A 13,978-nucleotide genomic window follows, 5' to 3' on the forward strand; every position below is an offset into this window, starting at 1 on the left:
AGCAGTTACCCTAGTATATTTAACAGGAAATCGAAGTTAATCGTTTAGTAGGTCGTTTCTCCTGTTGTGTTATGTGTTAGTAGGAAACAATATCGCGAGAATAGTGTAAATTGACGTAGCGATTTTATCGTCACATCCAAATTATTTTGCTATGTACGTGCGCGAATCAAGCCACCAAAAATGCACCCACTTAGCATCCACAGCGCCATCTGAACTTGACTAGTTGATGCAACGATTTTACTGATTCTAGATGGAGGAGAATTCTTTACATAAATGCCATCAATTAAGAGAATTCAGAGCAACACGCAGGTGAGATCGTTTTGTGTTGTTCATTAATCATAAATTTTACCTTATTTTAAATACGTGCCAGAGACAAAAATATTATTTTTCAATCTGGAAGTGCACATATTCAATTGATACGTGGATGTATTCGTGAGGGACTTATTGCACATGAAGAGCTATCGCCTTTCATCTCCGGGGCTAAACATGCGTATATCTATGGATAATACACAATTTATCAATAAATAGATGCAGTCAAGTTGTCAAGAGATGGATTGTAAAAACACATACACACTAGGGCACTGAGGAAGCCGAAAATATCCTTAATGGAACGGCACATGAGCAAGTTGGCCGGGTTCTTTTCTTCCGACACGTACGGAATCTTTTTCTGCTCAATATACTTCAATGTCTTCTTGGCGTAATGGGAAGATACCTTGCCTGGCCAAAGGACGTACTTCCCATTCGCATGATGCACCTTTAAGAACGGCAGAATAATTCTCTCAAGGCGCTCCTCCTGGTACACTTGTTGATTGATGGCCAGACCGCTCGACTTGAACCACGGCTTTGAAATCCCTCTGTCCGATATGGTGATGTACAGTATAACTTTTTTTTAATTTATGGTAAAGCTTATATTTTACTTCAGGGGGTGCGGCTAACAAGTCGCTGGAATAGTAGCTGTCATTTCCTGGAATGTGGGTTTTCGAGAGCGGAAAGTAACTTTCGTCGTCCAGCGGGAACGACGTCCCGCGATAGTTGTTCGTCATCCACCGGCACTGCGATTTCACGATCGCTATCTGCTCGTCCGTGTACTCGAGGGACCGAGTCTTCTTTCAACAAATGATGTCCTCCATCTTGAAGGTTCGGTGAATCAAAGTATGGGACTAAACTATACTCACAGGCACGTTTTCGTCTCGAAAGTGGTCTACCGTAAACTTTTTTCCATAGTGACCATTCGTTTCGTAAAACCGTACAACATGCTCGAGGAGTGCTTGCTGTTTCGACGCCATCTTCGATTGAACTGACATCACTCGAGCGAAAAGAAACATGCCACCCATTTTTATGGAGTCCAGAGAACAATTCTCTTGAAGAGAAAAAAAAATACGCTCTTTACTTTAATTACAGAAAGGCATTGAAGTCATTCTCATTGTTTATTGAACACCCGTTAAAGGAAATTTCGCACCTATTTTAAAAAGATTTGCATCATTTTGATAACATGGTGGTACCAGTTTATATGGGAAGTTGCTGTGTGCGGCACTCTTCAACCCGTAACTCTGGAACCGGAAGTGCAATCAATAAAAAAAAATCAATAGCAGTCGATAGGATGGACCTTTCATTTGAGAATAAGTTTATTCAAATAGGTTCAGCCATCTCTGAGAAACACAGGTGACATTTTTTCCACATACACACATACATACAAAGACATTTTCCAATCTCGACGCACTGAGTCGGATGGTATATAACACTCGGTCCTCTGGGCTGGGATTAGGTTGAGAAAAACAAAAATGAATGGTTGATCGCAGGGCCGCCGAGAGGGGGGGAGGGACCGGGGTATTTCCCCCCGGGCCCGGAGTTTTGAAGGGGGCCCGGATTTTTAACAGAAACTAAAATTTTGACAAATACTTTTTCGACAAAAATTTATTTGAGGATATAATTAAAAATTCAATATCTTGTGTATGAGGTAACTGGAATAGCGAAAATTCTAAACTACTGCATATTTGATATAAACTATGTTTATACCAACCTAATTCTCGCATCGAAAGAAGATCAGACTCGAGCGGGCTAGAGTGGGACATGGTTACATGAAAAAAAAAATTCGCTCCGAGTAACTTTTTGGGTCCCATTTAGCTCCCAGAACAACTCTGCAAATTTTTAGTTCGATCGGTGAAATTATATTTTTGCGCCCACGGTTAAAGTTTACATGGGATTTCGTGTGAGGAAAATGTCTTTTGGGAATTAATTCTTCCAAGAGTCCCCCGTTACCTCCTAAAAATAAATAGATGTCTGAATTTTATAAAAAATTTGTCAAGGAAACAAAATCTAGAAGACTGATGTTTGTGGAAAAAATATTAAGCAAAAACCGATTGATGCCCTGAAGATTGATGAAAATTTCACTTTTCATAGCATCACTGCTGCTGACGGTCGAATTATATACAAATATTTTAACTTTATCTTATTATGTACAAAAGAAGCCTTAATTTATCCCTCAAAACTCTTGCGAAGTGGCCAAACAGCATAGATAAATGATTTAGACACATTAAGAGAAGATTAAAACGAAATTGCGTATAATTGGTCAGTCTACAACAGTGGTGCTAGAAAAAATGAATATTTTATCAATTGTCAGAGCATCAAACGGTTTCTGCTTAATAACTTTTTTCTCAAGCGTCAGATCGTTTCAAAGTTTTCGAGACTTTGTTTCTTTTTTAAATTTCCTACAAAAGCCACATAACGGTTTATTTTTAGGAAGCAATGAGCGACTCATGGAGGAATTATTTCCAATCTTCGAAAGCGCTGGATTAGTATCGAAAGTAATCAGTGAAAGAAAAAACCCTGCTTAGGGTTGCAACACCGGTTTTGAGGGCGAATTCCGTGTCTTCGTTCAGGTAAATCCGAATTCGCCCGGAAGAATCCATTGGATTATTTTGCAATTTTGCGTTGCACTTTTTTACCAGGAATCGCCCAGCATCCAGTCCTCATAAACATCATTCTCGGGTTGCAGGCCCTAATTGTTATGGAGGGCCCCTCTTGGCGTTGACAAATATTATTTTAAATGTGCCATTTGGGTTAACTTCACCCTATTGAACCTTCGCTTCAATGGATTAATGTTCTTCACAAAGGTTCTCGAAAGTAACAGAAGTGTGATTTCACACCCCGTGTTTGTTTACTGAGGAGCAGAGCAAAGCTCGCTCGGGTTATCCTTCACAGCGAGAGTGGTTGGTGCTTTTGGATGCTTTGTGAATATCCGAGAAAGCAACATCAGTTACAACATCCAACTAAACCAACAAAACTGTTAACAAATGCAAAAATATACAAAGTAAATGTGAACGGCACAGAAGGTGCAGTGCTTTACCAAAACATTACACTCTGCGGTGAATGTGAAGAAAATAAGATATTTTTTCTCCTAGTGCTACGAGCTACATAAGAAATTAAACAGTGCATATTTATTTGTTTTTAAGCGTATATAATAAAAAGCAATGGAAGCGCTCCAAAATTCTGTCGAGTCGAGATCACTTTAATTCGAAATTCTATTTTATTTCAACGCATGCCCATGTGTCTCTTGAAGTCTATCCCCTGCTCAGTAAAATTCTGCTAGTCAAAGTAACACTAGAGGCGGTAACCCTACCTCTATTTGAAGGCTCAATTGGTCAAAAGAATTCAAAATTAATTCAAAAATTTAAATTTGAAATTTAATATATTTGGTTTGCCGTTCATTGATACAAAATTTATAAAAAATCATATTCAGATACGACATGATACATAAAAATATTTTTGTAGAGGGGTCATACTCAAATGACGTAGCTTTTTTCGGCGATTTTCGACGACCAATTCCCCCTAGCAAAGAGGCCAGGGATGGAAAAAATAAATACGTTTTACAATTCTTTCAAATACGGCCTTTTATCAACATTTTCATTAGAACAGCAAATTGCGTACACTACAAGCCCCTTTCCTAACGAGTATAGTGTTAATAGTTTTCTTTTGAATTTTATATGTCATGGAGCATGAAGAGAAGATCTCTCAGTTCACAATCCTGCAGCTGCCAATGATTCTAAGAAGCATACGTTCAACTAAATTACTAAATTGTGTTCGATTGATTTCGAAGAGAAAATTTAACTCTGCTACCAAACTAAATCAACTAGTTAACAAGATTAGCTAACTAATGTAGCAAGTTAAATCCGCATACAAAATCTTTTCGTTTTGGAGGAGTGAGCGTGAGATTTTGAACGTCGCTTCCTGAACGTAACGATTTTATTTTTATTTTTGAACTTTTTTCTAGAAATCAGTTACAACATTCTTGTAAAATATTTTAAGGTATGCCAACACACCAATACAAATAAAAGAATAATTCATGTTTTTATAGAATTATGAATGTTTTCGAATCCAGCATAGCGTAAAATCTAACCAAAATCCTTATTTTAAATTTGATCCATGTTTCTCATTTTTTTATTCTTACATGGATTTTTTTTAATTTTGTTAAAATTTCACTGATCTATTTTTTCAAGTTGTGGGTTGTATTTGTATTTCTACAATTGTAAGATTCTGCCTTTTTATCTATTTGCATACTTTTACTTTATCCATCTCTTTACGTTCCTTACTTTTGCTTTTTTCTATTGCTATCACTATCCTTTACTTTAATTTATAGTTTTTTTTCTCTGTTATTGAATTTTATTCGCAATTTTTTGAGAAAATTCTGCTTTCTTTATTTTTTTTTTCTTATTGTTTCATATTTTAATACCCTGCTTTTTTAATTGTTTCTTTTGTCATTCCATCTAGTTTTTAGAATTTGTCTATTTACTACATTTATTTTTTCCACAGCCTTTTTCTATTTCCTTTTTTTATTTTTTGCATTTCGAAAAGCAATTTTACTTATTCAAATTCATTCCAATTTGTCTTATTGTTTATTTTATTAACTTTCTCCTATTTTCTTCTTCATTTTCTAGTTTTTAGCTTTCCGTTTATCGCATTTTTATTTTTTCCCATTGTTCATTTAATATAATTTTATTTATTTTTTATACCTTTTTCTTAAGATTTAATTCGTTATTGTTATTTCTTCATGTTTTGCATTTAACCTATTTTGAAAGTACTTTTTCTGTTGACCATTTTCCTATACGTTTGATTTTTTTTATTTTCCTAAAACGTTTCCTATACGTTTGATTTTTTTTATTTTCCTAAAAATATACGTTTGATTTTTTTTATTTTCCTAAAAAAACATTTGATTTATCTTTTCTTGATACTATGCGCACTTTTACGTAATTTTACATTTAGTTCGTTTCATTGCCATTCTTTATATAATATCCATTTTATTCATTTTTTTCGTGCTGATATCATCATTTTTGTGTTTCTATAATATTGGCTTTTTTCTACTATTTTTTGTTTTGTATTTTGTCTGTTTGCTCCGTTTTTGCTCAATACTTCCAATTTTCTTTACTTTTTCGTCTTTTCATCATTTCAATTTTCCAGTTTTTCAAAATTTTCTGATTTGTCCATTTTTTTAATTTTTCTATGGTTATTTTATTATTGTCTTTTATATATACTCCTCTAGTTTTATGCATTCTTAATGTTTTATTTATTTTTTATATTGCTTTAAATATGTCTTGTTTTTAATGTTAAATAAATTTTATTATACTTGATTCATCGAGTTTTTCAGTTTTATGCATTTTTGCCTTTCTCATATAGAAAGGTTATGCAATCACTCTGAAAAACGTCAACCAAATCCCGGCCCGGAGGGCCGAGTGTCATATCCCATTCGACTCAGTTCGTCGAGATCGGAAAAAGTCTGTATGTGTGTGTGTATGTATGTATGTGTGTGTGTATGTGTGTGTATGTGTGTGTATGTGTGTGTGTGTATGTATGTGCGTATGTGTCAAATAATGTCACTCATTTTTCTCAGAGATGGCTGGACCGATTTGCCCAAACTTAGTCTCAAATGAAAGGTGCAACCTTCCCATCGGCTGCTATTGAATTTTGGATCGGAATTCTGGTTCCGGAATTACGGGTTTCAGAGTACGGCCACACAGAAATTTCTCATATAAACTATAGGAAAAATTAAAAATAGAATTTTTATTTTTGATGCTAAATGTGTTCAAGGTGCATGAAACGTCGAGATTTGATGCAAACTCGAAAAAAAAATTTGACTACGATTCACTTTTTTGGATTTTGGCACATTTTTGCCTTTCTCATATAGAAAGGTTATGCAATCACTCTGAAAAACGTCAACCTAATCCCGGCCAAATTTTTTTTTCGACTCGTTTAGAGTTTCTGGATTTTAACAGAGGCGTAGTTGATGGTTTACGGAGAGGGGTTACACCCCCCCCCTCTACTGTTCGCGCCCCTCCTTTAAAAATCTCCTTAAATCACCCCTCAGACCACCACCCCATCCAGCCCTCATACCCCTCCCTTTCAACCCCGTCATCTTTAAACCACCACTGTATCACAAAGCATAATAATTTAAGCTGGGGAGTCGTTCGTTCATGGGACTTTCGCCCTCTTCACATACCCAGCCCCGCATGACAAAATGAGTTAGCAAGCAGATAACATTGATCTAATGCTGATTAGGCTAATGGAGTATGATATTTTTTTGTTTCAAGTGTTTCACCGTCGACACGTAGCTCATCAAGTTCGTGGCTGGCATGCCATTGTGTATAAGTGCAAAGTGTACTAAGAATGTAATGGACATTTCCACAATTATGTTGAACATAAAAAGCCTCCGTGCCATAGTTTAGAGAAATGAGAAAGGCACAATTGCACCGCTAGGTGGATTAAAACAGGTTTTCTATTGCTATCACTATCCTTTACTTTAATTTATAGTTTTTTCTCTGTTATTGAATTTTATTCGCAATTTTTTGAGAAAATTCTGCTTTCTTTATTTTTTTTTCTTATTGTTTCATATTTTAATACCCTGCTTTTTTAATTGTTTCTTTTGTCATTCCATCTAGTTTTTAGAATTTGTCTATTTACTACATTTATTTTTTCCACAGCCTTTTTCTATTTCCTTTTTTTTATTTTTTGCATTTCGAAAAGCAATTTTACTTATTCAAATTCATTCCAATTTGTCTTATTGTTTATTTTATTAACTTTCTCCTATTTTCTTCTTCATTTTCTAGTTTTTAGCTTTCCGTTTATCGCATTTTTATTTTTTCCCATTGTTCATTTAATATAATTTTATTTATTTTTTATACCTTTTTCTTAAGATTTAATTCGTTATTGTTATTTCTTCATGTTTTGCATTTAACCTATTTTGAAAGTACTTTTTCTGTTGACCATTTTCCTATACGTTTGATTTTTTTTATTTTCCTAAAAATATACGTTTGATTTTTTTATTTTCCTAAAAAAACATTTGATTTATCTTTTCTTGATACTATGCGCACTTTTACGTAATTTTACATTTAGTTCGTTTCATTGCCATTCTTTATATAATATCCATTTTATTCATTTTTTTCGTGCTGATATCATCATTTTTGTGTTTCTATAATGTTGGCTTTTTTCTACTATTTTTTGTTTTGTATTTTGTCTGTTTGCTCCGTTTTTGCTCAATACTTCCAATTTTCTTTACTTTTTCGCCTTTTCATCATTTCAATTTTCCAGCTTTTCAAAATTTTCTGATTCGTCCATTTTTTTAATTTTTCTATGGATATTTTATTATTGTCTTTTATATATACTCCTCTAGTTTTATGCATTCTTAATGTTTTATTTATTTTTTATATTGCTTTAAATATGTCTTGTTTTTAATGTTAAATAAATTTTATTATACTTGATTCATCGAGTTTTTCAGTTTTATGCATTTTTTATATTAATGTTTGTATTCTTTTTAGTATTTTTTTTTATTTTCATTGATTCTAAAAAATTTTCCTACTTTCCTATCGATTTTTATTATTTTCACCATTTGCTCAATAATGTTTGACTTTTTTAATCTTCGCAATATGCTTTTCTAGTTTCCTGTTTGCCTTTATCAATTTTTTTAGGTTTTGTTTTGGTTTTTCTCGATTAAACATTTTTTGACAATTGACATTAATTTGTTTACTTGGTTGATTTTGTTGTTTTTAGCTCTTTTGTACATTCTTTTAATATTTAATTTTCCTATTGCTTTTTTTAATCTTTTGCCGATGATTGCCGTTCAGATATTTTTGTAATTACTACATTTTTAATCTTGCCATTTCCTTACTTTCATAAATACTATTAACAAAAATAGCGCTTTTCAAAGTCACCAAAACTGTCGAAGAGGTATTAAAAACTCCCAAAGTATAAAAAACTATACGTTTTTTCTTTCATTGGCACTACAAACAACTAGAGCAAAAAAAGGTACATAAACATAAAATTTCAGTGTGCTATACATAATATCTGTGAACTCCAATGGACTTCAAACATTGACTTTGTTGTACTCAGGCAATACACAGTGGTGGGGGCCCATACGTTGGACCCCCCGGGCCCGTATTTTCTCTCTGCGGCCCTGGTTGATCGTAGATCAATCTCAAAACGACTAAAATCTAACTAGTGGCTATGATCACGGGTCAATAGGAAAATGAAGATTCACCGTGTTTGCATTTTTTATTCTGATTTCAAGTTCCATTATTGCTATCAAGCCCGTGCATCAGGCTATCAATTCCTTGTATTTCCCTTCGATGGTCGTTATTATCGCTCATCTTCGCATATTCTACAAACAATTCTCTATGAAAAAAACAGAAATAAATACTTCATACAATGCTTGAATAACTATTTGTTTATATTACGTGTTATCGGCACGGGCAATGGAAAATTCAAATCTAGATTTTTTTAAATATAACCATTCATAAATTAATAAAGTTTAAATTGGTAACAACATTACCGATGGCCGACTGTTCGGAATTCAAGCTGGTTCTGACGGAATTTACTCTCGATAATTTAGTTTTCCTGAGTCTAAATATTTTACATAGAACTGTATATATTTAATCTAATGAATCAGTAAACTGTTCAGAAATAAATAGATACAAAAATTCTACAACACAAAATTATATTGCCAGTCGCATCGATTACTTGAAGCGAATTTTGACTAAATATCTACCCAATACCCAATTCATGGTACTTATGGAAATGTCATTGAGTCGGGGCCTTCCGTTAAGTAAATAACACAGCAACACTTCCTTTCTAATATCGCAAGTAATCGTAAAGATGGTCGTAGCCCGCAATAATGGATCTCGCTTGAACAGGGACAATTGTTATTCCCAATAATTATTCCTCAAGTAGTTTGTGTAGAAATGAGAATCATCAGTCTGCAATCTACCTAGTATACCGTGGTTACGCAACGCAACGACATCCGGGAACGATGGGATGGTACAGTAAAGAATTACAACAAGCTACGTCACTGTTTCGTCGTGCATCACCACTCTGACGACATAATCGATGAAAAAGCAATTCCACCTGGGGACTAATTTCATGCGGGGACTTTTTTTTTCTCAACCACTGCTGGCAATAGGGTTATTTTTAATTTAGGGTCACTCCATAAATAGAACATAGTAATCGGTTCATTGAGTGGGATGAAATAATTTAATTCATGTTCGTTGCATAAATTGAAAGCGAACGACGAGGTCAATGCTGTTCATTGCATAGAGGCTATGTTTGATGTGAAATAATTGAAAATGATCAACGATGGTTTCATCAAAGCAATTATTTTTCCTGCGGGTTAAATGTTGAAAACCATTAACATGTATTTCCGGTGAGGTTTCTATTAATATCCATAGGCAATTCGTACGAATACAAAATATTTTTTATTTCCATTCATTGAGTTTGGGTATGTTATTGAATCGTATTATCAAGCAATGTACTGATATATGTAAATATAATAATATTTATTCAATACTGGATTGACCAGAAAAAATCTTAAAATCGATGGATTTTAAAGCGGATTTTACGGATTACAGTTATTAAATACATTTCAACAAAGTGCTAATGGAATATCGTCTAATTTGCTATTTACGGTGGAAATTATGTTGGTAGTGGAGGAACTGGGGGAGATTTTGTACGTAAATATCGATACAATTATACAGATAGCGAAATAGTACCACATTTCTCTACCCTAAACAAACAAATCCCTCTTAAACTCCAAGTTCGGTTGGAAACATTCCATTCTACCATCCCCTATCCGGGCCCGACCTGCTCGACGACTCTCTGGCTCCAACGCCATTCGAAAATAAATTCCTCTGCACTCAACTGAACAGATGAGTATGGTAATCGCATAAATTTTCCGTGTTTCAGATGTACCAGCAGCGCACGTTTATCGATTTAACACGTGCTGTTCGTGAGACTGACTGGTTTTATCAGTGTACAGAATCTACCGTCTCAAATCCACAGCCTACTTCGAAGCACGATTTGGTGACGTTGTTCGTTGCACGTGAGGAAAACAGCTAGCTTCACACGACACGAGAGCGAATTTAGGGTACATTATTATAATTTGTGGATTGGTTATATTTCTACGATGGTAATGTACAACTTTAGTATACACTAGAAAAATTAGTATTACAATTATCGTAAATAATATCGAATCGTATTTTTTATTTGGCAGTAAAATTTTAGATGTGCAACCGGTCAAATAATGTTCCGGTAACTTCTCGGTTGGTTTGTAATAGCAATAACGCTCCGGTGAAGTCAATATAGGTATCCAATTTTACGAACAAGAAACTGTGTGTAAAGACCATTTAGAAAAGATGTACTCAGTGAACAAATAATTGCCGGTTCAAGTCTAGATTATTTAAATATTATAAATTATATCGTCATAATTTTCATATCAGACATAACATTCCGCTATATTTTTGAATGAGTTTTTTATAAGCTAATCCAATTGAAATTTAGAGATTGCCTTTCACCTGAAAAATTGTAAAATTTTTGCATTTATTTTTCTTCATCGAAACTTTTAAATATGCAAATTTCATAGATTCCCAAAATCTACGTTTTTACCTGCACTGTAAAGCAAAACGTTACCCGTCTACTTTACGCTTTTTACCCTACATAACCTACACGGAAAAATAAAACAACCCGCAGAATAAGTTCTTTTAACTTAAATTTAGGTACTTTTGAGCCTTGCGTCGCTTCCAAACTTATTAGTGTTGTCAAAAACAAAGAGAGAGATTCGACTCAGCCGAGGCCTTCCATGGATTAAGGTACTTTTGAGTTGTTTGAGGTATACTTAAAATTAGGTAGATTCAACTTAAATTTAGGCATATTTTACTCAAGGTTGAGTATAAAAAACCTGCCAATGAGTTGTGGTTTTTGCCGTGGTTAAAGGGAAACTACCTTCTACACGGTTTACCTAATTTTACCTTATTCCACGATACCCCCAGATTGAGTCAAAAGTGCACAACTTTTGGTAGTTTTTCGTATCCGTGTACCCAAATGAAAAAATAAAACAAAAATAAACTTACCAAATTACAAACCGCTGGTTGATCTGATCATCACACGCGAACGGACTCGACTCGTACCGGGGACCGTCCACAAACTGGAACTGACTGTAGTCGGCTGGTCGGGGGCGGTTGCTGCTACAATCTCGGGTGCCCCAGGGTGTCAGACTATCCACGGCAACGTAGGACTGCGGCTGGAGTTTGGTGGACAAGTAGAGAAGAAAAAAACACAACAAAACACTATTAAAATGCATGCATTCCTTCTCTTGGCCTACTCGCTGCTCTGCAGAGAGCGGCCGCCGCTTGCTGCTTAACGTTTGTGCTGTGGTTGGTTTTTATGAGGTAATTAAATTGTCCAGTGTCGTCGGGGTCCGTTGGGTGTTGTTGTTGTTTAGTTTGTCTCTGTTTGATTGTCTGTGTGCCGCCATTCGTTCAGAAGTCTGCTGTCAGTTCGGTTGTCTGTGCGATCATGTGCGGTCTCTTGAAGAGGTAATTTATGTTATTATTTGTTTTAAGGTGGTTTACTTTTTAACCGGATATTTACGTGTGTTAGTGGCTTTGTGATTCCTCCTAGTGATGGTTCGATACTCTCGTTGTAGAAGTCAGACACTAGTCTCATCGCTCTGGCGCGGAGTTAGTGGGAGGATTTTTCGAGCTGTTTCGCATTAGTTTGTTGTTTTTGGAGATTTTGTTTTACCATTGCGCAAAAAATGTTCGATGAAACAAGCGATAAGAGTAAAAGAGAGAAGAAAATATTTACATTGTTAAAGACGTCATTTTCAACAAACAAGAAACTGATTGTCAATTAGTTTAGTCTCAAACATCGTTCGCATGCAATCGTGCCTAAATCAGTGTTTCTGAGACACGAACAATATATTTGAAATATGTCAGATATGAAAATGAATATAGATGGGACTACTTGTCCAACTAAAACACTGTGAGACAGGATGGTATGCGAACGACAATTTGCACCTGTTTACAGAACAACCTGATAGTTGTGATAATTGTAAGACAATCAGCTTTCGATTTCTCTTGCAGAAAAGTGGTGTTGCGATGCAAGAATTAATATTGATGAATTAAGGGTAATTAGCCTTCTAGAAAGCAAGAAGAAATTCGATTCCTTTTTTAAATCTTTAGCCGGTCCATTCTAACCGAACCTCTGTACTTAATTTTAAGCGCTGAATTCCAAAGACTTAAGATCATTTTCTAGGAGAGCAAAAGCCAAAATGGTTATTCAGCTTCCTTCTTCCCCTTGTTAGCTTATCGGTCTTCCTTAATATTATCAATACTATAGGAAGGATATTTTTCTGATGTAGTGAATAAGAAGTGAATGAAGGTGATGAATCTTGTTTTAGCATTACAGCACTGTATACTAGAATATCATCTGGAGCGAATATACCTTTCCACTACTTGCGTGGCACAGTGCACAGTGGAAGAAATCCGACAAAAAAGGCAATTAATTGGAAGCCGCTGAAAAAGTATGACAATATATACACCAAAAGTTGAAGATTTTTTTAAGAAATAAAACGCAATCAAATTTGTTCACCGCACGCACTTGCAAACGGAGATATGGAGCATTGAAAATTCGTAACATTACCGGTATTCATCAAATTTGAGGCCTAATTCAGAAGCCGCTGAAAAAGTTCAAAGAATTATACCCTCAAAGTTGCGGAAAGCTCTAGCGATCAAGATGCAATCAAATTTATTCACTGCACGCACTTGTGACCGGAGATATGGGGCTTTGAAGATCCGGAACTTTACCGGTATTCAAATCTGAGGCCTAATTCAGAAGCCGCTAAAAAGTTCAAAAACTACAAATTGGACAAATTTGATTGCATCTTGATCGCTAGAGCTTTCCGCAACTTTAAGGGTATAATTTTTTATACATAGAGTCATAGAGCTTCATCAACTTGTCGGGAGTGCCTCAAGGGAGCAATCTAGGACCGTTGCTTTTTTCGTTGTTCTTCAATGACGTTTGCTATGTTATACCTCCAGGGAGTAAACTTATATACGCTGATGAACTCAAACTATTTCTCACTGTGCGGTCAATAGAAGATTGCGTGACACTACAGCGACACTTAGATGCTTTTTGTAATTGGTGTAGTCGCAACTTGCTGGCTCTCATCGCGGCCAAATGTTCCATAATATCTTTACTCTGGAGCTACACCATCTCAGGGGAATCGCTAGAGAGAATGACAGTTATCAGAGACCTCGGAATACTCCTGGACTCACAACTGACATTCAGAAATCATTACTTTCATGTTATAGCACAGGCAAATAGAAATCTCGGCTTCATTATAAGAATCGCCAAAGAATTCGCTGATCCATATTGTTTACGGCCACTCTATTTTTCACTATTGCGATCTGTCCCGGAAGCTTCAGCACCCATTTGGTGTCCTTATATGAGCATTTGGATCAACCGAATAGAAGCAGTGCAGGCAAGATTCCTCCGTTTTGCTCTTAGAACTCTCCCATGGCGTAACCCAGCAGATCTACCACCGTAAATCGATCGCTGTCGTCTGCTCGACATGAAAACCCTAGCGAAAAGGCGAAACACATTTGGAGCAGTATTTGGTGGGAAGATATTAACTGGTCAAATAGATGCTCCAGATATTCTC

General features: G+C 35.3%; 1 protein-coding gene across 6 annotated transcripts in view; it reads right to left on the bottom strand.

Moving 5' to 3' along the window:
* The window catches only part of LOC131688948 (protein GDAP2 homolog), a 338,851-nt gene that overhangs the window by 231,730 nt on the left and 93,143 nt on the right, over positions 1-13,978 (bottom strand). For 5 of the 6 annotated variants that reach the window (XM_058973598.1, XM_058973595.1, XM_058973599.1 and 2 more), the window contains exons 2-3: positions 11,905-12,015; positions 11,385-11,554 (exon numbers count right to left, since the gene is read on the bottom strand). In XM_058973598.1, coding sequence (XP_058829581.1) covers positions 11,385-11,554; positions 11,905-11,979 — 245 coding nt within the window. In that variant the 5' untranslated portion in view covers positions 11,980-12,015. Of the gene's footprint in view, positions 1-11,384; positions 11,555-11,904; positions 12,016-12,348; positions 12,368-13,978 lie in introns of those variants that run through there. The other variant, XM_058973597.1, reaches the window with a different exon arrangement.

The sequence above is a fragment of the Topomyia yanbarensis genome, chromosome 3 (genome assembly GCF_030247195.1).
Source record: "Topomyia yanbarensis strain Yona2022 chromosome 3, ASM3024719v1, whole genome shotgun sequence".
Lineage (NCBI taxonomy): Eukaryota > Metazoa > Arthropoda > Insecta > Diptera > Culicidae > Topomyia > Topomyia yanbarensis.